The 23,915-nt window shown below is 43.4% G+C and overlaps 1 protein-coding gene across 1 annotated transcript; it reads right to left on the bottom strand.

Annotated features, from left to right (window-relative positions):
• Nucleotides 1-63: 63 nt before the first annotated feature.
• Nucleotides 64-22,158, bottom strand: LOC114910930 (coiled-coil domain-containing protein 93-like). The gene is made up of 23 exons (XM_029253470.1): nucleotides 22,063-22,158; nucleotides 21,267-21,380; nucleotides 21,011-21,105; nucleotides 20,482-20,593; nucleotides 19,111-19,209; nucleotides 18,963-19,019; nucleotides 18,013-18,113; nucleotides 14,144-14,180; nucleotides 13,971-14,060; nucleotides 13,664-13,714; nucleotides 13,422-13,508; nucleotides 13,169-13,285; nucleotides 12,686-12,748; nucleotides 11,782-11,855; nucleotides 8,783-8,864; nucleotides 8,505-8,579; nucleotides 8,341-8,412; nucleotides 6,452-6,560; nucleotides 6,130-6,212; nucleotides 5,591-5,628; nucleotides 1,038-1,122; nucleotides 369-482; nucleotides 64-174 (listed from the first exon to the last, which is right to left on the bottom strand). Exons 1-23 carry the CDS (start codon nucleotides 22,144-22,146, stop codon nucleotides 118-120), a joined length of 1,896 nt encoding a protein of 631 aa, XP_029109303.1. The 5' UTR covers nucleotides 22,147-22,158; the 3' UTR covers nucleotides 64-117.
• Between the last annotated feature and the right edge of the window lie 1,757 nt (nucleotides 22,159-23,915).

The raw sequence follows: 23,915 nt of genomic DNA, 5'->3' as shown, positions 1-23,915 counted from the left end.
ATAGATATACTGGTGAAGGCAAGATGTGATTGAGGAACCAGGCAGTGAGAGAACACAAATGGCTGACACTAAGGCATTTTACATGTAAAAGCATGATTCGCAGCTTGCAGTCAAGTACTACGAGGCACCCTTGGCTCGCAGCTTAGAAAGCAGCATTTCATTCTTCCTGCATTCCTGTGGGTGAAAAGGCAGACAGCTATGGTTACACAGTAATATTGAAAAGTGTCCTCTATTCACTGGAGGAGAATATCTGCCATATTTTAACTAAAATGACCTCTGCACTAGACTCCGGTAGCAAGAGGAGTTTGCAAACAGGTTGGTTCTGGAACATCTTTGACAGTGACTGTTGTACATTCATGAAAGCTCACCTCCTTGAAGTCCTTGATGGTCTTAAAGTAAAGCCTCTGCTTCTCCAGTAGCTCCAGATACTCATCATTCAGCTGGTCTCTCCTCATCTTGTTCTCCTGTTTCTTCTTCTCCATCTGAGAGGAAAAATTAAAAGTTACATGGTCCATTTCCAAGGTGTGGCACTTCCTTCAGGTATGTAAACTGCTCCAGTGGAACAGCCAGCATCATAAGTCGATAAAAATGTTACTTTAGGTAGCTATTAGCAAGGCAACAGGTTAACCTCAAAGACATGAAACTAGAGTTTTTCCATTTTATATTTAGGGGCTGTCAACAGTGTTGTAAACTTTTTCTCTTAATGTACCTCTAGGTCTCACTGTCATTTGTGCAGTAAGAGGCTTCATTTCCATACAAATATGAACCATATGACCCTAAAAATGAGTTTCTAACTGAGTGAAGTTTCAGGTAACCTTTGGGGTGCATGCAGCACCACTTAACACAACACCTGAAGTGCTAATGATTGTATTACTTATGTGGGTAAAAGAAATAGGTTCCTGTGAGCAAATGTGTTCACGTGTGTAACCGCAGCACGACAGATACAGGAGGGACTGGTCTTCCATCATGCATCAGCATTTATGCCGCATTAACTGGCAAAAAAGTGACTGAAGAAAATATCCACTGGAGAAGCATACCTTCATTCTGTTCTGTTTGATTCCCTCCACAATCTGCTCCATCTGCCTGAGGAACTGCTCTTTGGCTCCGGAAGATGCCATGGCTCTGGGGGGGGGGTAGTAAATATTGCCTAAATAACAGCGGGCTCTTGAATGTGGGATGGATCCCACTCATAGACTGACTCGTGTTCCACCAGGCAAAGTGTAGTTTCTCATTCTGCGTTTGACCATCTTGCGGTGTTTACTGCTGCCCACCTGACTGTCCAACACCTTCACGCCACAAGAAGTGTAACTGTGTCTTCGCAAAAGTTACAAAGAACTTTCTCTGGCATGTCCATCTTGTGAATGTACTCACCCAGCACACAGGCCACACTTCTATAGTCATGTCTGATCTTGACTGTTACTATCGGACCTAACTGATTCCATCGAAATTATTTATTTTTATTTTTTTTAAATCGTCCCATCTATCTCTTTCATTCGCACATCTCTGCTAAAATTCTTGCAGCCATTTTTGGCGGGAAGAGAATGACAGGTATGAACTCACTCATGGCTGCTCTCGTAAGTCTGGTTTGCTGCTGCACTTGTTGAACTAATCAATTGCAGAATATGGAAGATTGACGCACATGGCTGTTTTGGATTGCGCAACGTCACAAACCGCTCCCTGTACGAGTGACGCGTTTATCTCTCACTCAACTGTCAAATACAGGGAGCTTAGATCTTTTCACATGCTTTTCTCAGTTCACGCTATCCGTGTACATATACAGTGCCGTGAAAAAGTATTTCTTCTGTTTTTGTATATAGTTTTAGATCTTCAAATGAAATACAACATAAAACAAAGAAAATATGAGTAAACAGAACAGTTTGATTTTTTTTTTAACTGAAGCAAAAAAAAAAAAAAAAAAAAAGTTATCCAACACCTATCACGCATGTGAAAAACTAACCCCCCCCTTAAACTTAAAATCTGATTGTGCCACCTTCAGTAGCAATAACTGCAACCAAATGCTTCCGATAACTGGAGATCAGTCTTTCATAGCACTATGGTAGAATTTTGGCCCATTCCTTTTTGCAGAACTGCTTTAGTTCAGCCACATTGGAGGGTTTGAGAATGAACTGCCCGTTTAAGGTCCTGCCACAGCATCTCAATTGTATTCAAGTCAGGACTTTGACTAGTCCACTCCAAAACTTTAATTTTGCTTTCTTTGAGCCATTCAGAGGTGGAGTTATTCCTATGCTTTGGATCATTGTCTTGCTGTATAATCCAGTTGCGCTTGAGTTTCAACTTACGGACTGAAAACCGGACATTCTCCTTTAGGATTTTATGGTAGAGAGCAGAATTCATATTTTCCTCTATTAATGCAAGTTGTCCAGGCCCTGAAGCAGATAAGCATCCCCATGCCATCACACTGCCACCACCATGCTTGACCGTAGGCATGATGTTCTTTTTGTGGAATTTGTGTTTGGTTTATGCCAGATGTCACGGGACCCCTGTCTTCCAAACAGTTCCACTTTCGACTCATCAGTCCACAGAACATTTTCCCAAAAGGGTTGAGGATCATCAAGATGTGTTTTGGCAAAATTCAGATGAGCCTTAATGTTCTTCTGGGCGAATTTCAAAGTTGGTCACTCCACTGAGACCACCCTTCTGGCAGTATCTGATGCTCTCCCAGCTGCTAGAGCTGCCTCCCTCTCCTCAGTCCTCATCCTCCTCGATCTGTCTGCAGCATTCAACACTGTCAATCACTGGATTCTACTCTCCTCTCTTAACCAGCTTGGGATCAAAGGTGCGGCACTAAGATGGTTTGAGTCCTACCTATCTGACAGATCCTATCAAGTGGTCTGGCGGAGCTCTCGATCTTCTCCTCTGCCTCTCTCAACTGGTGTTCCGCAGGGCTCGGTATTGGGTCCCCTTTTCTCCATCTACACCTCCTCCCTCGGTCCGGCCATAGCCTCCCATGGATTCAAATACCACTGCTACGCTGACAATACCCAGCTCTTCCTCTCCTTTCCACCTGGTGCGTCACATCTCCGTACGCATTGCTGCCTGCCTGTCGGACATCTCTTCATGGATGTACGATCACCACCTCCAACTCAACCTCTCCAAAACAGAGATTCTTTACCTCCCAACTGGCCTGTCCTCTTGTCAAGACCTCTCGATCAAACTGGACAACTCACTCATTTCGCCTAGCTCCTTTGCTAAGAGTCTGGGAGTTATGATTGATGCGAGTCTGTCATTCTCTCAACATACTGAAGCCACAACCCTGTCCTGCAGATACATCCTGCATAATATTCGTAGGATCCGTCCCTACCTCACTACTGACTCCGCCCAACTACTTGTCCAGGCCATGGTGATTTCCCGTTTGGACTACTGCAACTCTCTTCTGGGTGGCCTTCCTGCTAATGCCATCAAACCTCTGCAGCTTCTACAGAATGCTGCTGCACGAGTTGTTTGATTTGCCAAAGCGCTCCCATGTATCTCCTCTACTCATCTCTCTGCACTGGCTTCCTATAGCTGCCTGTATCAAATTCAAAACCCTAGTTACTGTGTACAAATGCATCAACAGAACTGCTCCCGGCTATTTACAGGACTTGATCAGCCAGTACACCCCAACCAGGCCCCTTCGCTCATCTACTTCTGCTCGCTTGGTGGTCCCGCGCACGAAAGGCAAAGCTTGGAGGTTCTTGGTTCTGGGTCCGTTGTGGTGGAATGACCTTCCCCAGTCACTCAGAAGTGCGGAAACTCTGTTTTCAAGAAGGGTCTGAAAACCCACCTCTTCCAGATCCACTTTGCCCAAGATCTCCTCAGATCATCTATGGTGTAACTTTTCACGCATTCTAACTCCAGAAGCATCCCCAAATTCAACCTTTCTTCAGCCATTACTCTGGTACTGTACTGTTCATTTGTGTATAATATTTAATTTAAAAAAAAAAAAAAAAGTAAAAATTGGTGTGGGTATTGGGATTTGTCTGCGTCTTATGCACCTACTTGAACGACGACCCTCGGCGTAGCAACTGGTAGGGAACAAACTAGGTTTGCTTGAGACTTTCACGTCTGCAGCTATGTCTCCTTCTCTCAATGTAATGCATAAATTTTACTTTTGCTGAGATGTACGTCGCTTTGGACAAAAGCGTCTGCTAAATGAATAAATGTAAATGTAGTGGTTTTCGCCCCTCCACTCTTCCATGGATGCCATTTTTGCCCAGTGTCTTTCTGACAGTGGAGTCATGAACAGTGACCTTCATTGATGCAAGAGAGGCCTGTAGTTCTTGGCTCTTTTGTGACCTCCTGTATGAGTCGTCGCTGTGCTCTTGGTGGAAATTTGAAAGGTCAGCCACTTCTGGGAAGGTTCACTACTGTGCTGGGTTTTTTACATTTGGCTCTCACTATGGTTCTTTGGAGTCCCAGAGCCTTTGAAATAGCTTTGTAACCTTCCCAGACTGAAATATTTCAATCACCTTCTTCCTCAGCATTTCTGGAATTTCTTTCAACTTTGGCATAGTGTGTTACTAGGGAAGACCTTTTAACCAAATTCATGCTGTTTTGAAAAACGTTCTATTTAAGTATTAATTTGATTGAACAAGGCTGGCAGTAATCAGGCCTGGTTGCATCTAGTCCAGCTGAACCCCATTTTGAATGCAGTTTCATGGATTTGGAGAAATCTAATATGGGGGCAAATACTTTTTCCACACAGGCCCAGTTGGTATTAGATAATATTTATTGAAGCAAAAAAGTTATCATTTAAAAACTATATTTTGTTTACACTCAGGTTGCCTTTGTTTTATGTCAGATTTTCTTTTAACTTCGAAATAAATTATGAGATATACACAAAAACAAAAAAAAAAAAAAAAAAAAATCACGATGGGGCAAATACTTTTTCACAGCACCGTAGATACACACACACTAAATTTTCTTACGCTGATGTCAAAAATGACCCAGGTGGCAGAGAAAGAAGCGGAAATCCACCAAAAAGCGGAACACTTTTCATCCCTGATGGTGGTATTAAGGAACACGCAGATGGCTGGAGTGGAAACAGGTGGGTTATCAGTGAAAATATTTTGAAAAACTGTATGTCTATGTGGCAGGCAGGAGCCTGAAAACACCCACTTCCTGCCTCACCTGACAGCCACACCTGGAAGGGACTCTATATCAAGGAAGGAGCAGCAGGTGCAGCCAGTTAAGGGATTCTGTTAAAAACCAGCTGGTGGGAGGGTGCTGAGCACACTTTACTAAAGAAGAGTTTATTTTGGTTTAAGCCATCATGGTGGTTTTCTCTGTTCATTAGTTTGAGCAAAATGGCCCTTTCTGTTGATTGTGCTTTAATAAATTTGGTGACAGTGGCCGCTAAGAGGGAAGAGAAGAACGAAAAGAACTGCCAATCATCCCACCACCAATGTCCCCTTCCTGTTCACTCCCAGTTTTGGAAACCCAGGATGCTACAGTCTACAAGGTTAATGGTACACTGACTGTGCCCTTTATTTTTCACTTTTATTTTCTAAAAGGGAACATGTTCTGGAAACATCAGATACTGTACTTCTACCATGATGATGTGTAGTGACACACAACCAGACATACTCACTGCTGAAAGTTGTCATGGATGGAGTTCAGCAAGTTCACCTAAGGGAGAGTGCAAAAGTTGGACAATAATTAATAATAAATAAGCCTCACACGCAGTTCTCTACTCAATTTGTTTTAATACTGACATATACTGCATTACAAACACAACGTGAGAACTTCTGAATCGTACCAGTGCAAGTGAACTCATTCCAAAGGTGTCAATCCAAGCTGAAGCTCACAATCTGAATAACTGTCATGGCTGCAACCCCTTCAACAGCTGTTCACATGACATAATGTTAAGGGGGTTTGAGAAAAACTGATATTCCTCTCGAAGTTATTACCCATCTGCAGACACCTGCAAATATGCCTTTGACATTGACAACAGCTCGTTAAAGGTTAGCGGGCAAATATTTCCGCTGCACCATGCAGGGGTGCAATTTCATGACAGCCCAGGGGTGTTTGTCTCCTGACAGTCTGTCTCGCTCCACCGTCATCAACGAAAGGCATTTATCCATCAACAGTGAAATGCACTGGAGAGACAAGGAGCCCAACTCAGCTCACCTCTTTCTCCAAGAACACCTTCTTGTCATCCAGTGTGTTGTAGAGAGTGAAGAACTGTTTGGTCTCCTTGTGAGTTGCTGAAACTATGAAAGAAAACATGCTTATTTAAACATGTGCAGGGAGACTGCTGGGAGCAGTCTTTGGTTAGCATTTTAAAAGATTTAAAAGACTTCAGCCGGACAATGATGGCGAACCCTGCACCGCAGATAAATGTGTGCACGTTGCAAAGCAGGTAACACAGGAGAGGGCAACGAGGAGCTTGTGCCCTGACACTTGGGCTTTACAAATAAGTATGACACAAAGCAGATGACTGTGTACGTACCCTGCCCGTAGAGTTCAATAAATCTCTTCTGATACTGGGTGAGCTCCGCCCGACTCGGCACTTCATCAATCTTCCTCTGCAGGATGGCAATTTCCCTGTTCCTCCGGGCCTGCAGTCGAGATCAGGCTTAGGGGCGAATGCCTTCAACACCAAACCGGACTGTGCTGGCAAGAGCGAACTTGGTGGAACAGTGCTAGTTAGGGGAAACACCCAACCCGGTTTATAGAGGTATAACTGTATGCTGAAAAGGCATTCTCCTGTTTACATGTTTAATTCCAAAACATCACAGTGCCTGGTAGGCAACTTTGGTAGTGTGTAAACTTGTCACTGAAATGCATTGTTTAAATTTTTTTCTGCGCATTAGCATTTGCAGGCAAAAGCGTAAGTCCCAGAGGAACTGAGGGATTCTTTCTGAGGTCTCGTATTCATAACCAGTTTCAGATGAGAGATGTCTCTTTTGCTCCCAGTCTTTCTCGTGCTATGAAACATATGGACTTTGCAGAAAAGCAACAATACAAGATTAAAATGAGTTAATGATGTAAGACTGGTTTTCATTCTGTGGTTGTTCAGAAGTTCTTGAAGGTTCATGCGACATTTTTTTTGCAGCCTGTGGTTCAAAGTAACCAGATTGTGGTTAGTATGTCCCATTTTTTTATTTCATATTACCTTGGTATAGATACAACTGAACCATAAAATTAGTCTCCACTTCAATCTGGCAATTTGATTTTGTGATATTCTTTGGAATAATAGAGGGGAAAACACAGCCATAACTGACGCTGGGAGGGACCACTCACTATACTGCAATCTTTTGAAAGAGGTGTAGCATCTGGCAGAATTCCAAATTAATAATGCATTTGTTTGTCAAGGAAGCTAATATTATGACACCTTTATTATTTATTTATTTATGTGATACTGAGTAGTTACTAACAATTACCCATTTAGAAATCTGCATAATTTTTACAGGAACAATACAGGTGAACTATAAGCTGTTCTGCTATAACATACTTTATGTAATTTTGATGTAACAAATTGGATATAACACAATGATCAAAGAGAAAAAAAAAACTATTTACTTAACATTTGCAAATTATGATGTGAAAACACCTGATCCCATTTGGAAAACTGTAGATGGGGCCCGCATATCTGAGGCGAGGGATGTTCTGTTTGACACAGCGCACATTTTATGCTCTTTCTTTTATTTAATTCTAATCTACTATGTTACAGTTAAACACGACTTCCTAAAGTGTTGAACTTATAAAACTGTTTTGGTGGTTCAAGTACCGAAAGGCTGGAACAGAAGCTGGATGTTTTTAAGACGCATTCAAAGAAATTAAAGTGCCACAATCTGCATATTCTTTCACTGTCGTCATGAGTTTTATCATATATTTCAGACAGATTGCGTTTTCTGCTACGTTTGCATCCTTTTTGATGCGATATGAGGTTTTTTTGCTGGTGATAATTATTTTGTGCGCTATTTAATGTACTCTGTCCTTAACGGCATTTAGAAATTTTACACACTACCTGAATCAGAGCGCTCGGTGTGTTCGCAGGCCGTGCAGAAGAAATGAAAACAGTGCTACACTGCCCACGGCACACTGTGCCACTCTGTGTTCAATTCTCCGGCCCCTAACTGATCCAGTGTTCTGGCTACTCAACTTAGGAACACAAGAGACACCTGTTCCTACTGTGCAACAAGCTATTATATAAAGTCTCCTTTATCACTAAGGCACAATCGACAAATGCTAAATTCTACAGATGTCCCTCTATTTACAAAATCCATTTTGTAAAAAATCTTGGATCATAATTATAATAAACGCAAAGTAGGTTGTAAGGCTGGCTTTAAAAATTCGTAATGCTATGAGCCGATGTACAATCATCGCGCTAGTTACCAGCAACAGTCTGATCTTCTGCAGCTTCTCCCGGTCCACGTTGTACTGCTTTTCTATCAGCTTGTTCTGCTCCTGGAAGGAGAGAGGAGGAGAAAAGGGTTATGGATTGGCGAGTGCTCAAAGCCATCCTCAAAGGAGCAGCTGAGCTTGCAAGAGCAGACTACCTTCTCATCGCTACCGTTCTCCCCCATCTCCATCTTTAGGTTCTCGATGAGTTGTTGCAGACGTGTCATCTCCTCCTGCAAGAAGGGAATCTTTCAGCAAGGCTCTCGTATGATGTTTTTACCGAGAGGCAAATTCCTTGTTCAAACTAACATGAGGCATTATGGATTTCCTAACAGCTCAAATCTTGTCAGACATGCACAATTATGGCATTTTTATGGGTTTCGCAGATCATATAGACATGAGTGTCCAAAAAAATGAGTCTGTGTTGGACATTTACCCTGCAGTGGGATCGGAATTCCTGTTCTTGATTCTTCAGGTTCTCATTCATGGCGACCAAGCCTCTCAACTTCTCCAGCACACTGTAACACACCAGGCAGACCATCAACATCACACAACTTCTAGTTTAATACCAATGAATTGCATTGGTACAGACAGAGAGCAGAGAACTGTGCTTTTGTCACAGATGGACGATAGAAAGAATCTTTATTACATTGTTATGTCTTTAATGTACATTATCAGAGTAGTTCACTCTCAGACAGGTCAACAATTCCAAAATGTAAAAAAAAAAAAAAAGGTCTGAAAAACCAAAAGTTTTCTCTTAAATTTGGTGCCAGAACGATGGCAACACTGATGTTTCATCTTCTCCAAGATCCTGAAGCAACCAGATGTCATCAATATTTATTGCAGGCATATGTACAGATATTTATCTTAGCTTGAACTTACACGTTTGAAGTTTTCCTAAGAAATAAGTCATTTCTGACCTGTATTTTCCCCATTATTTCGTTTAGCACTTTTATTACTATATAAATACATTGTAAACAAATAAACTGTAAATTTCTAGTGTTTATTTATCCCACTTAGCATGAATATTCCTACGTTCGCTATGGAAATATTGTGTTTCTTTATGAGGTGCTGCCCAGTAATATACAATATTCGCATTATATTAACCTTTTTAAAATCCAGATAATTCTGAATTCCAAAACACGTCTGACCCGGGGGGTTTCACATAAGCCATTGCTGACATGTGTACGTTTGCCTGGGTTTTTGCCAGTACTTCACGCTGAAGTTTTACAAAGCTTTAAGCTACTTACAGCTCCTCTTAGTAACTCACTTAATGCTCAAAATAATCTAAAAGGAAAAAAAAAAAAAAAAAAAAAAAATCTTTCAACAGTAGTTCACTGTTGCTCTCAGCACCTGTGACTTTGTTACATTTTTTCCTGACAAATTATTTCAGAAATAATTTATAGAAATAACAAATGTACCTTTACATTTATTTGTTTAGCAGATGCTTTTCTCTCGTGTCCTACGCTCAACATGACAACACCTAAAAGCATTTATTCAAAATTCCAAGTCACTTTTCAAACTGTAACTAAAAAGTCAAAAAAACATGCTCAGAGAAAAGACAAAGGCAAATTCTCCATTAAACTATAAATAAAATCAGTTATTTTAAGCTACATTTCATTTGCATTAATAGCTGTCTCAAAGCTCTTGAACCATATCTAAAATTGTAACTGAGCAAGTTGAGACTTTTTCAGAAGGTACCACATGAATTTCTTCTTAGTTTACATATCAAAGACCTGAGTTCATTCCACCTTCAGGCTCTTTCCAAGTGCAACTGTGCAGAACCACGTCCAAGGATGCCTGTAAAGCATTAGTTACATATCATCAATTACAGACCTTGTCACTGCACTTTTCAGTGCACAGCTCCGAACCTAAAGGCCTAAATATAACACTTTCATGTGCTCTTCATCTGACGCGGCAGATGGTTCACACATTCATCCTTCAGCAGTGCCCCGGTGCGCACACTACATTTTATTGCGTACCATTTGCTGTTATTTTACTTCAGAAGGTTAATGTGCACTTCATCACTGCAGGCCTTTGAGCATATACATGTTTGGAATGCAACATTCAGTGGAGAGACAGAAATACACACACACAGTGCAGACTTGCACACACCATAACGTGACAAGCATGGTGGGGGCTTTCAGCTGAATTCCCGGGGGGTCCCACAGTGCTTTGGCAGTGATGAATGGAGTGGAATTTGAAAGAATTCCAGAGAGAAAGACCCTGTGAGACAGGGGTCCTGGGATTTCCATGGGTACTGGGTGGTCTGTAGTTCCTGAACACAACATGTAGAGATACAGAGCAGCAGAAGGGCCTTGGACAGCTGGAGAAGAGAAGTTTCCAGCAGCCATGAGAACCCCTGTCGTTGCCCACGTTTAATTCACCTTTTTCACTTTAATTTTTTAATAATCATTTAAAACTACACAGCAGATCCCCATTAAACGGCTCCCCGCTATAAAGTACATTGTTCCGCAGATAGATTGTTCCACATCTCACTATGTTAATCTTGCTGGGATTAATAAAAGCATTTTACTATCCTCTCCTACAAGACACTAACCCCACAGATCTGTGGCATAAAGGGCTGCACTTCAAAATGGCAGAGAAACAAAAACATGTTCTCATATTTTCATTTAAACATTTAATAGATATACAATGTGTTTTAGAAGAAATGTGTTTTCTACAGCCATGGGAAGTCATGTGCTGCTACCACATTGTACTTCTGCATTTCATTCACTGTGCTACCATAATGGATGTACAGCAGCCTAAAAAATGCACCCAAACAGAGTAACTTGTTTATAATTAGACCTATTAAACAAGTAAGAATAAAGATCAAAAATGATCAAAAGAGAAATGTAGTGGATGAAGCATTTACGGCATTCTATTGAATCCCATGTGGCATCCCTTCACTGCATTGCACATGCATTACTACTGTGTGTGTGTTTTTTTTTTTTTTTTAAACACTTTTTTTGTCCATATCAATTCCGTTTCAATTCACTTTATCAAGTGCCTTTTTCAGCAGCCGATGCAGAGCGCTGAACAAGATCGATATAAGCAGGACTACAGAAATTACACACACAGTGAAAACATATGGCAAGGAGAGGAAGGCGGGGGAACCAAACTCTGGGGGTCCAAGTACCAAGTGGCTGCCCACCACTCTGGAGCATCCAGCTCAGACTGGGGACCATCTGTATAACTTTCAGCAGGCTCACCATTCACTGCTCTGTGATACTGAGCTTCAGCTCCTACGTGCAATAAGTCAACATATTGGATTTCTCCGCTTTCCCTCTTACTGAGAAGTTTGTGGTTTTCCTAAACTTTGAAGATACCCAACTAGCAGCAGAAAAAAGAAACCCATCAGACACCTCTCTCTGGGACAACACTGATTTTGACATGTATGTGTTTCCGGTTTGATGTTTCACACTAAAAACCCACCTAGAATCAGCTTGGGCCTCCTCTTCCTCCAGGGCACTGAGCTCCTTGTCCAACTTCTCTGTCAACTCTGTAGCCTGAGGGGGGAGAGAAAATAAAAAAAAAAAAAAAAAAAAAAAAAAAAAAAAAGTATTATCCACCAAATGGAAGAAGCGGTATGAGACTGTAAAATACAATGGGATTACATGCCGACTTTTCAAAAGTGCTTTGCCTTACAGACATATGGTCACTTTAAAGTAAGTACAGACAAAGCTCTAGCAACTGCATCAACACATACTATGCGCAAACTAAGCTGTTAAGAAGTCTGCCAAGAACCAGTTGTTTTTGAGCAGTGTGATTAGCTAAACTGCATTAAATATTACTTGTTTGTGCAGTTTAGCTACACACAGAGTATTTTCTGGGCTGTGGCATTAATTGCAGCTGTATGCAATTCAGAGGCAGATAAAAAATTCCACCAGTCATCCTATTTTAGTGGAACATTTCCAAAAAAAAAAAAAACCCCATAACAGTGGAACAACGTGCAACACCAACTAGTTCTTGTCACAGTCTTGACACTAAGGATAATAGTAATTACAAAACAACTTGATTCTGTTTGTATTGCTTGTAACAAACCAAACCTGTTAAATGACCCCTTTGCAACTGGCTGGTGAGATTACAGAGAAGCGACGCTTCAGCTCAGTGACACCCGTGCCTGTATCTGCCCAAACACGCTGCAAAGATTACTTCTGAGTCTGGCCTCGGGAGACTGAAATAACCCTGCGAGTGTCTCCTCAGGCCACAGCAATCAGCTTCCATGCGTTCACTGCTGGCAGGAGGGTCCAGACGCAACTCCAGAGGCAGCTTCAAATCCGTTCTGGCTCTTTTCAGAGTTTTACATTACCAAGGACGCAACGTGACATCTGCTCACCTCCATCAGTTTGCGCTCTGCTTCTCTGCATCCCACTTGCACTTCCGAATGCTTGGCTTGCAGCTGCAAACACAAAAGAGAAATTCGGTAATAATGGAGTTCCCATTAGCCCTAGGGGAGTAATGCTGGACAAAGAGTAATGGGCTTTGGGTACGGAGACCTGGAATGCTTGCAGGAGACGTACAAATGTGAGAGGACTTTGGTGGAAACCTTTGACACTTATACTGAAGCACACTGATGAATCATGGCCTTAACTAGTCATGCTGTGGCTAACGCAAGATTTAGAAAAAGCTAAAAGGTACCATCAGCCAGATAAGCATCACACATTTCACCATGAAATATCTAACTTGGGCAGTAAAACCGAATTTTTGGGCCCTGAACAGCGAGAGAAACACTACAAATTTGAGGAATGCAGCGAAGCACGGACGTGCAGAGGAAAGACGCGGTAAGTATGAAGGCAAAGGACAAGACTTCACGCACTACCTCTTCCAGGTGCTTGCTCTTCTGTTGGATCTGCTTGTTGAGAGATGCCACGAGCCTGCGGTGCTGCTGGGCCGGACCGTACCGCTCAGAGCGGTCCTCCAACAGCCGCTCCGATTGCTGAGCCACCAAAACAGGAGACGTGTGACGAGGAGGCCATGTGGAAGAGCGTTCTGTCAAGCGCCGTCGCTGCACCAAACTGGGATGGCTCCAGCCCCACTGTCTTATGCAAGCACGCTCAGATAGCAGCACTCACTCTGTCTGCATAGTCCGAGGCCATCAGCTTGATCTCCTCCGACTGCATGCCCACAATGTGTCCCACCGTGCTGGCAGTCAGCCTCCCCTGCATTAATGAACACGTGTCAAATCTGAAGCAAAGTTTTACAACCTGTATTGTAAACTACGAATGTCAAGTTACAGCTCTTACAGAAAGTAGCTGGTGAAGTCACCGAGTGCTTTGCGTTTCAGTGCTATTTTGAAGAATGCTTATAGTCTTACCTCCTCTGTTGCCATCATGGCCATGCCAGTCATGAGAGTTTTAATGCGCATCTGGATGCAAAAAAACGCCAGATACACATTTACATGAGCAAAACACGTTAAAAAGTACGCAGGCTTTAACTCACCTGGGTGGCAATATGTCACCACCTGTAGTCACCGTTACTTGTTGGTAGTTTAGATGATAACAAAATGGTTTCTTCCATCGGCATAAAAATTTAGAAGTAAACCAGTGAGAGACTTCCGTTGTGAAAAGAACAGCAGACAAAGCCATTAGTGTATTTCAGAGTTCCTTATGTGAAGGACCAACCTCCTCTGCAGCCTGGAGGTCCTCTTCTTCTGAGAGCTCCGTCAAGCCTGCTGGAAGAGCCTGTCCCAAGGACGCCTTTCTATCCTCTCCCTATAGGGAATAATCCTGTTGTTACAACTACGCCAAAAGGGAACCCAGCTGTTCTCTTCACCAAACATCTCTGAGCAGCTCACCTTTTCTTCTTTTGACTTGTTGCTAAATATATAACGTCTGTGGGGAAAACGGGAAAAAAAAAAAACATCACAATTTTTCCATGGAACAGCAGACATGCACAGAGGAGCGGTCAAATCTGTAGGAGGTTAAAAATAGTATGTATGTGTATCTCATATGTGACTCAGGCAAAACTCTTTTTTCAGGGCAACATTTTTTAAATATGCCAATACAAAAAATACAAAAATATTAAAGGTTTTGCAAGAAATACATGTTGATATTAAGCATCACATAACAGGATACAGCTATTCAAGGTTTTTTGAAATTTGCAACCCAGAGCTCACAAACCACGTACGAAAAAGAATGAATTATAAGACCTAACATATCAATACCTAAAACGACATGTTACAGAATTCATACAGTGCAGTTAAAATACTTCTGGATATTTTAAATTTTGTTAAAAATTTGAAGGAACGATGCTACGTGTTCCAGTGCCACATACACAGCTAAAGTGTAAATTTAAATTTTAAAAAAGGAAAAGAAAAAAAAAAATTAGCCGTCCCAGGATTTGAACCTGCAACCTTGGGCCACATGTTGCTTCATTGTGCCTTACAATGTGGTAAACATAGGCATAACCAGTGTTCCATTTTGTCCAAATTAAATGCTTTGTGGAATTACCCTTTGGGATTCATGAAGGCTCATTCATTCATTCACTCACTCACCATGTAGGGAAAACCCCACACACACACACACACACACACACACATTACTCTGTCCTGAGAGAAGAACCCAACAACATCCAGTAGCAGGAGATGTGGGAAGAAAAACGGCACCCAGGGGTCAACACAAATGCCACCTCCCACAAAACACGTGACGGAAGGCGAGGACTGTAGCACTAATGGCGGAAGAGCCTATCGACAGGAATCCAGCTGGAGCAAAGATAGGGGCAACATTAAAACTGGCCTCCATAGCAACACGTCAGAATTTCCCCCAAAACGTACACTGTTGTAACAGCAGGTTAGTCTTTATGTTCACATCAGCTGCTATGTTAGGAATACCCAACAAAGAGATCTTCATGGCAAGTGTAAAGTTGTGTGTTAAAGCTTCAAAGGTGTGCGGTGACGGAAACTAGAGCACACGTCACTTCTTACCATACACTCCTCTGCTCTCCTGCTCACATGCATCACAATGCAAGATACGGTTAGAGAACCCTTGCAATGGGTCCCTTCTGCATTACTCACTCACTGAACGCCAGGCTGGAAAAGCATGCGTTTAGTGACTAGTCAACAGCAATAAGCTCCACCAAACACGTCCCGTAGCGGCCGATGAGACCTGCGCAAGAGTCAGAGGAATCTTACAAAACCCCTTCAGCTCACTGATATTTCTGGGATTCCTTGCACGGACAGCTCTCTTCAGGTCAGAGGCCGCTGCATCTCAAACGGGTTTAGCTCCACACTTGAACCCAGCTGTTCCAGAACACGGTCACTCTTGTTGCATCACCAAACTTCTATTAATCTTCAAGTGGCAAACTGCTACCCTGACATTCTCCTCTAAAAATTCTTGATACCATTCTGAATTCACCGTCCCCTCTATGACAGTAAGCTGTCCAGACCCTGAAGCAGCAAAGCCTGATGCTCCCACTACCACCGCGCTTCATGGCTGAAATGAGGTTTTGGTGCCGGTGTGCAGCGTTTCCTTTCCTCCAATCATAGCTCTGTGCGTTTCTTCCTTAAGAGCTAAATTCCTGTCTCATCCGTCCACAGAACATTGTCCCACAGACCTTGTGGAACATCCATGTGGTCTTTTGCAAACTTGAGACATGCAGAAATGTTTTCAGAGAGCAGTGATTTCCTCTGTCGTGTCCTTCGATGAACGCCATTCTGGTTCAGTGCTTTTCTTAGTGGACACATGAACAGACCAGATTTCTCCAGGTCCTTTGCTGTTACCAACAATTTCTTTTTCACCCCCTTTGGCAGGGAATGCTGTGCTCTTGCCGCACAATAGCTACTCCTCGGACAGCAGCAACAGCGCGGAATTTCCTCCATCTGTCGACAGCCTGTCTTACTGGATCGAGGCACACCCAGGCCTTTAGCAATGCTTTCGCTGCCTTTTCTAGTTTTATGTACAGTTCTACAGTTCTTCTTCTCAAGTCCTCTGAAATCTCTTAGTTGGAGTATTGTTCACATGAACAAATCTTTCTTGAGCAGAAAAGACTGTCAGTAACCAAACTTTGTGGCCATTTTTAGGCAGGGCACCTTCAACCCACACCTCCAATCTCATCTCAGTGGAACACCTTACCCCCATTAGCTTTCTGGAGAAGTCTTTAGGCTTGAGGTTCACATACTTTTCGCAGCCTGGACTATGAAGGTTTACATGATGTATTCAATATTGAGATGAAGAAGTTCAATTCTTTGTGTGTTCTTTGTTTAAGCAGATGGTGTATGTTGATTAATGTGATTTAGCTGAAGATTAGGTAACATTTTACGAGTCATTAATGCAGAAATCCAGAAAATTCCACAATTTTTTCTTGCATCTCTATCCCTGAAACGCCTAAATTAACACCATGCAAGCATGCTTAGCTCAAATGGACCTTTGGCCAAAAATGGTCCGTACCGGGACCTCTGACAGAGTGATCATTTCCCTCCCAGACAGGAACCACAGCAAAGTTACCCTTGTTCTCAGCCCACACAGTAGGAACCAGCGCAGCCCACCAGCAGGTGAGCAGGTGAGGTACACCATGGTATCGGGCTTTCTTCATGTTAACAATGCGCAAGCATTTAGAAGCACACTCTGAGCATACTCACAGGACCAACTCAGGAGCCCTTCGGAGGGACAAGAAACCACACTGGTAAGGGCATGAGCAAAAACACAGTACTGTATAGTACAAGAGTGACAGCGCTGAGCTGCAATGTTACTTTCTAACATCCTGCACGTGTAAAAGAAGCCGACACACACTGCTCCACTGTGTATCCCACCCTCTAAGTCAGAGGGAATTTGTCATCTCATATCGCGTTCCTCCGGCAACAAAATACACTCATCCCCAATTACCTTGTCCCAATTTGTTTCTAAAAACAGACCAAACATCCAAAAAAACTGAATAATAAAATTATAACTTAAGGGGCCCATCCCAAGTTCACCACAAAAATCACCTTATATGATACTTAATATCATAAGAAAAAAAATTTAACTTCAGTTACACTTTTTCCTCGATTTTTCTTTTTTTTTTTAAAAAAATTAAATTCTTTTTAATCTGTCACTGCCTGAGCAAAGCATTTTTTCCAATCATGTCCAAGGCTGTAGTAGCAAACATGGGCCTGAATATAAAAAGGTTCCTCACCATTATACATCTGAGAGCTTTAAGTCTACATTTACATGCTTCATTTAGCAGCAGAAAATTTTCTCCAAAGCAATGTACATTTCAGAAAACAATACAAAAAAAAAAAAAAAAAATAGACAGAAGGAGACATTTGAATGGAGACACGTGATTCTATAGTTTGGTCAATTTCTCACATACCACCACATCAATGCATATAGGCATCTTTTTTTCTTCTTTTTTTAAAATACATTTGAAATAAAGGTAAGAACAATGAGTTCTTGTTGCATACTCTGTTTCGCCTTTTTCTTCTACTTTTAATTATGAATTAATTTCAGAATACAGAAATTAAGCATTTGCTCAATTTTCAAACTCAACACATTTGAACAAAATGTGAACAAAAAACACAACAAATGCACATTAAGCGTGACTGCTTTTCCTCCAAATGAGACACAGCCTGCACTGTTTAAGCTCATCTGACCTGAAGGTATGACGCTACGCTGATAACGTCAAAGTTTTTTATACGGCTTTACTGGAGGCTTTGTAAGGAGGAAGGAAGAGGAGAACATCATCTCTTACCTGCCATACTCCAGCAGAGTGGAGTGAACCCTGGACTCCTCGTCCAGCAGCACACCTGCATCGGCATGCCGTTTGTATTTCCTCTGTGGCTTATACACCTCCTGGCAAGAGGTAGCGAGCAAAGCCCAGTCAGTTGCCTGAAAACCAAGTTACAAACCTTGCTTTTTTTTTTTTTTTTTCCCCTACAGAAACCTTTTTAAGCTGGGAATAAGAGTGGAGCTAAAGAAACTTGTAGCACATAGTTACTGTTACTAGTGACACAGTGACATCGAGGGTAGTGCTGGTGCCTCAGTCGCTGGGTCGAACCCAACTCAGTCTGTGCAGTTTGCATGTTCTCCCTGTGCTCATGTGAGTCTCCCCCCACAGTCCAAGAAGTCACCAAGAGTCATCTTTGGCTCAGTGACTGACCATTACCCCCTTCCCCTATTACTTTTTATTATTAATTTGCTTAATTGTCATTTCCATGTGAGGGGCGCAGCGGGCTTGGCTGGGTCCTGATCTCTGATGGGTCTGGGGTTCAAGTCCTGCTTGGGGTGCCTTGCGATGGACTGGCGTCCGGTCCGGGGTGTGTCCCCTCCCCCTCCAGCCTTGCACCGCTGTTGTTGGGTTCGGCCCCAGCTTGCCACGACCCCGCTGAGGACAAGCAGTTTCAGCCACTGTGTGTTTGTGTGCATGTTTTTTTTTGTAATTTAAACAATTTTAGCATAGTAAGGCTGCAACATAAAAAAATGTGATAAAAGTGAATGGGTCTGAATATTTTCTGAATGCTCTGTATAAAGGGCTATTTAATGGGAACAATTGTTAATTAGCCTGTTCACAATGTGCAGTTTTTGTTCAATATGTTCATAAAATTGTTCGCCACACATTACCATGTCTCAGTCTGTCAACAGTCTATGTGGTCAGTAACCTCTCTATTTAATAAAAAAACACTTACGAGACACTATACTTACAGACACATCCACAAGTGTTTTAACTGCTTTTTCTTTCCTTTGAACAAACTCATCGTCCTAGAAAAAAAGCGAGAGCTGCTCAGTAAATATAACCGTTAAGGAGGAGAACGAGGACTTGACAGCGAACAGTCATCTTGCGCAAGCTGACCTCCGGGGTGCTGTGAGTCTTGTGGAACTGGGACACGGAGTAGGCGCGCACGTAGTCGCCCATCTCCTCCTTCGTCTCTATGGCGCACTTCACAAGCCACTGCGGTGACGACACGACAGCAAACAAGTGAGCAACCAAAGTGAGCTACGCCAACCGACATGCAAACCCGTTTAGAGAAATGGCCTTATACAAAAACATGGAAAATGGAGGAGGAGAGAGGAAAAAAAAAAAAAAACCACCTCCAGACCATTTTAAGCCCTTGTGGAGTCAAACGGCTGGAAAAACCCTCATTCATAATGAACTATTCCAATAAAGGTGACAGAGGGATTCCTAACTGGCCACTCTGTTTTCTAAAGGCAAGAGCAACACATTACAATTCCTCATAACTTCCAATATAACGTTACACAGAATACTCACAGACCAGTTAATGTCGCACGTGAACAATCGAGCCATTTTTGGACCACGTTGAGTAACGTCGATAAACTAATCACTACATTCTTAGGTACCGTCTAATTACATTTAGATCATTAATCCTCTCATTTCTGATCCAACCTGTGGCATCGACACATAATATTGGGTTGCACAGCTCTCATAGATGTATTGCTTACAATAACTATGAAAACCAGCCAAGAAATATCAATACTGGTTAATGATTTGCAAATAGAGACCTAAAACACACATTTTAATCCTCTTGACTGTATGTACTACAACATAAGATATCATGGATCATATGTTGCGTGGGAAATTATCACATTTTAAAATGCATAATATTTTTAAATATTTAAACTCATTTTCCAACTCTGGAGCCGATTTTAAAGGTGTAATGTGTTGCTTCAATAAATTTAATAAAGCAAAGACGGGAGAGCGCACGCAAGATTACTAAAATGGTGGCAGTTTTTCGTAACGGGGGAGCTCTGTTTTGGCTGGAAGTTTCATCAGCGTCAGGTAACCCTTGGAGGCTTCCTGCTGAAACGTGTCCATCCCGGTACGTTCACGAGAAATGTAACTATCGCTCTAAGCTCATTGGCCTCATATGTACCAGGGGGTTCGGAGCGCCAAGCCTCTAACCCGATTCCTACGCTAAGTTGAGCGCGTCTTCAGTTTTCCATGCATGCGTTACGTCAACAAATTTACACTAAAAGAACGACATACCGCTAGTTCCAAACTGACTGAAACGTTACCAGTTACAAGACCTCATATGATGAGGACATGTAACCGGTGGGGCTACTAGCAGCACTTTGGTCCTTAACCGTGACGTTAACCATGCAAAGACGGTTTGCGGGGAGGAAAAAAAAAAAAAGTCAGCCGTTAAGTCAAGCGTCGAGTGTGAGGACAGGCCCCCCCGCCCCTCACGCTGCGACTGTCTGCTACCTGCACAACGGGGAAGATGTGGATGAAGTCCAGCCCCTGAATCTGGTGGGGCTCCAAGCGGTGGGGACACTTCATTTTGGGCAGGACTGAGACGAGTTTCTCGGTGAGGGCTCTGCAACACATGGGCACAGACAGAGGCACGGTGCTGTTATACCGCTACAGTACTCTGTCTGTGTGTGAGAGAGAGAGAGAGAGAGAGAGAGAGAGAGAGAGAGAGAGAGAGAGAGAGAGAGAGAGAGACAGACACACACTTGCCATTTCCGGTGGCCGACACACTGTTCAGCTTATGAGTAAAACACTGTAAAACTGTGAGTGTGACTCAATAACTTTGAGCGTGTGTTAACATTCTGTACAATGGCAGCAAGAGTCTCTTTTTTTTTTTTTTATAAATCATTAAGGATTTTTAAAAAAATTAAAACTCCACCACAAATGTCAGTTCATATGTTGAAGAGCCTCGCTGGCGAGAGGAAGCGAATGCAAACCTCGGTCACGTATCCAGAGCTTCCGAGAGCCAGGGGTGCCAACTTACATCTTTTGACCTATGGTTGAATTCTCTTGGAAAAGAAGGTCCACGTCAACGTCGAAGTTGCAGGTAGTTATGCACCACGTCATGCCTCCCACGACCTGCAGCGATGGAAAAGGAGGAAAGCGCACGTTTCGCCGGCAACTTTTCTCCACATTTACCGCTCAATATTGTGACGCTCTTCCCCAAAGCGTCAGCCCGCCGGGGGTGCTCCTCGGACCCGGGACGCTCACAAGCCCCGCCCACCGTCAGGCTCCCTCACCTTGTCGAAAGGAGACAGGCCCTTGATCCGCGCGCGGAAGTAGCCGGCGGCCAGCAGCAGCTCCAGGATGTCGGCCAGCTTGGCCGTCTGCTCCTCGTCCTCACGCGTCTCCACCTGCGAGACGAGAGGCACTGCGCCTGTTTACCACTGTGTCCATCAGCGTTTCCCGTGGTTACCACTGCCTTACCCTACCCTGCTCACCCAACCGTGCTCCTCACCGTATTCTGCATTTCCGAGCACGTTCACTGTGTTTACCAGCCTAACCGGCCGGCGTTTACCAAGTCTAACAACCCCACGTTTCACCATGCTAGCTACTATGGTCACCCTACCATGTTTACCGTGTTCACAAGCACATGACACAACATCACCGCCGCTGATCATCAAACTCAATCATCAGTTCATATTACATCTGGAAGTACTAGCGGCAGCAGCTCGTTCTCCATCTCTCTATATTTTCCTATCTCTTCTTTCTCATCATCTCTCTCTCTGTTCCTATATCTTCTTTATTTCTTTTTCTCTATATCTCCCTCTTCTACTCTTTCTTCTTTCTTTCTTTTTTTCTGCCTTTTCTCTCTCTCTCTCTCTCTCTCTCACACACACACCTCATCCTCTGGGCGCCCAGCAGTTTTCACGTCGCACGCAGTAGTCTGTCGCGTGAAAGTCAGGAAGACTCGCGCGCGGGCTGTGTGTGTGTCTGTCTGTCTCGCGCTCACAATCGTCGATGCGAAGTAGAGCGAGCGACGGAGAAAGGGAGAAGAGAAGTTGAAGGCAAGAAGGAATGAAAGGAGCGACTCACCTGAATGACGTTGCCATCCTGGTCGTACTGCGCCCCGATCCTTGAGCCCGTCCGGACTCTGTGGAACACCGAACTGGCCGCCATGATGATTCGCAGCTCCCGCGTCACTGTGACGTCACGGTCACGCGCCGCGTCTTCGGGCGAGGTGTGGTCTTCGTACGTCGTGCAAAATCAGCTGGAAAGGAGTGGAAAAGCTTTTTTTTTAAAAAAAGGGGGTTCGAGTTCGGAGACAAAAATGTCGTAGTAAAGATATAATGAAAGAGGTAAATTTGTGGAATTCCCACGTGACGGAGTAGAGGAAGGCCCGCCTTGCCCTCCAGATAGTGGATGTGTCTTTTTTCAGCAAATAGAAACTTTCCTTTACTTATTCTTTGTTTTCTCACTTGTTCAGTATGTCTTGAGGAATTACTATATATGGAGATTATATATGGAGAATTTTCTGATCTTCTGTGACGCATATACATTAGTAATTCTACTCCAAAGCTGTGTCTCTTTCTTTTAGAAAAGTTCTTTTCCAGTTACAGTGAAACACATGTTGCTACAGTGTGACACTTGCCATGACCGAGTGCGTGCGAGATGTCCACACGTCCAGGTGTCAATGTGTTTGAGGTGTCCACACATCCAGGTGTCAGTGTGTGTGAGACGTCCACATCCACTCCAAAGAACCACTGTAGCATTTACCCGGAACTGTTGCCCTGAATGGGGGGCGCAGTGGGTTGGACTGGGTCCTGCTCTTGGGTGGGTCTGGGGTTCGAATCCCGCTTGGGGTGCCTTGCGACGGACTGGTGTCCTGTCCTGGGTGTGTCCCCTCCCCCTCCAGCCTTACGCCCTGAGTTGCTGGGTTAGGCTCCGGTTCCCTGTGACCCTGTATGGGACAAGTGGCTCAGAAAATGTGCGTGTTGCCCTATGAATGTGGTTTTTTGGCCCATTTTCACAAGGTATTGGGTGACTGGCACCCAGTGAGTGTCTCAGTGAACTGTCATCTTGCAGTGGACAGCAGTGTATCAAGGCCACATGAGCACAGCCATGTACGGGACAGACCCTTGTCAACAGTCATTCAGGTATAGCCTGTGTGCAATGTCCTGTGTGCATCGCTTGTTTTCTTTTTCATTGCTATAACTGACAACATGTCATTTTACTTACTTTTTCAAAAGATAATTGCATCAGTTAAAGCTACATTGTATCCGTTAGTTTTTTCCAGAGCAACTTACAATGTTAAGGTATTTACAATTATTTACCTATTCATACAGCAGGGTAATTCAGGGTAAGTACGTTGCTCAAGAGCAGTACAGCTGGAGGGGGGGGATCAAACCTGCAACACCAGGGGCCAAAGGCAGTAGTGCTAACCAGTACACAAGCAGCTATATCCCTCCTGACTGTCACTGTAAACACTGACAGTGGTTCGGAGTATCAAAAAGCTTAATTTAAATCAGCGTAACAGTATTAGTGCTTTTTCCCTTTCTTCACCTAATATTTTTTAGTTTTTCCTTGAGTCATTTTTTTTTCTGGTGGGGGGTGCAGTGGCGCAATGGGTTTAACAGGGTCCTGCTCTGCGGTGGGTCTGGGGTTTGAATCCCGCTTTGGGATGCCTTGCGACGGACTGGCATCCCGTCCTGGGTGTGTTCCCTCCCCCTCCGGCCTTACGCCCTGTGTTGCCGGGTTAGGCTCCAGTTCACCGCAACCCCACTTGGGACAAGCGATTTCTGACTATGTGTGTGCATTTCTTTTCTGAGTAACAATGCTTGAGCCCGAGTGTCGTTCTTCACTATTCTGCCCACTAGTTAACCTCTTGTCTGGGGTCATAGTGATCCCGAGCACATCCTGGAAGAACAGGGAGCTAGGCTAAGTAGTTT

Source organism: Scleropages formosus, chromosome 1 (assembly GCF_900964775.1).
Source record: "Scleropages formosus chromosome 1, fSclFor1.1, whole genome shotgun sequence".
Classification (NCBI taxonomy): Eukaryota; Metazoa; Chordata; class Actinopteri; order Osteoglossiformes; family Osteoglossidae; genus Scleropages; species Scleropages formosus.
The sequence above is the reverse complement of the archived record's forward strand: the minus strand, read 5'-3'. Positions and strand labels throughout refer to the sequence as shown.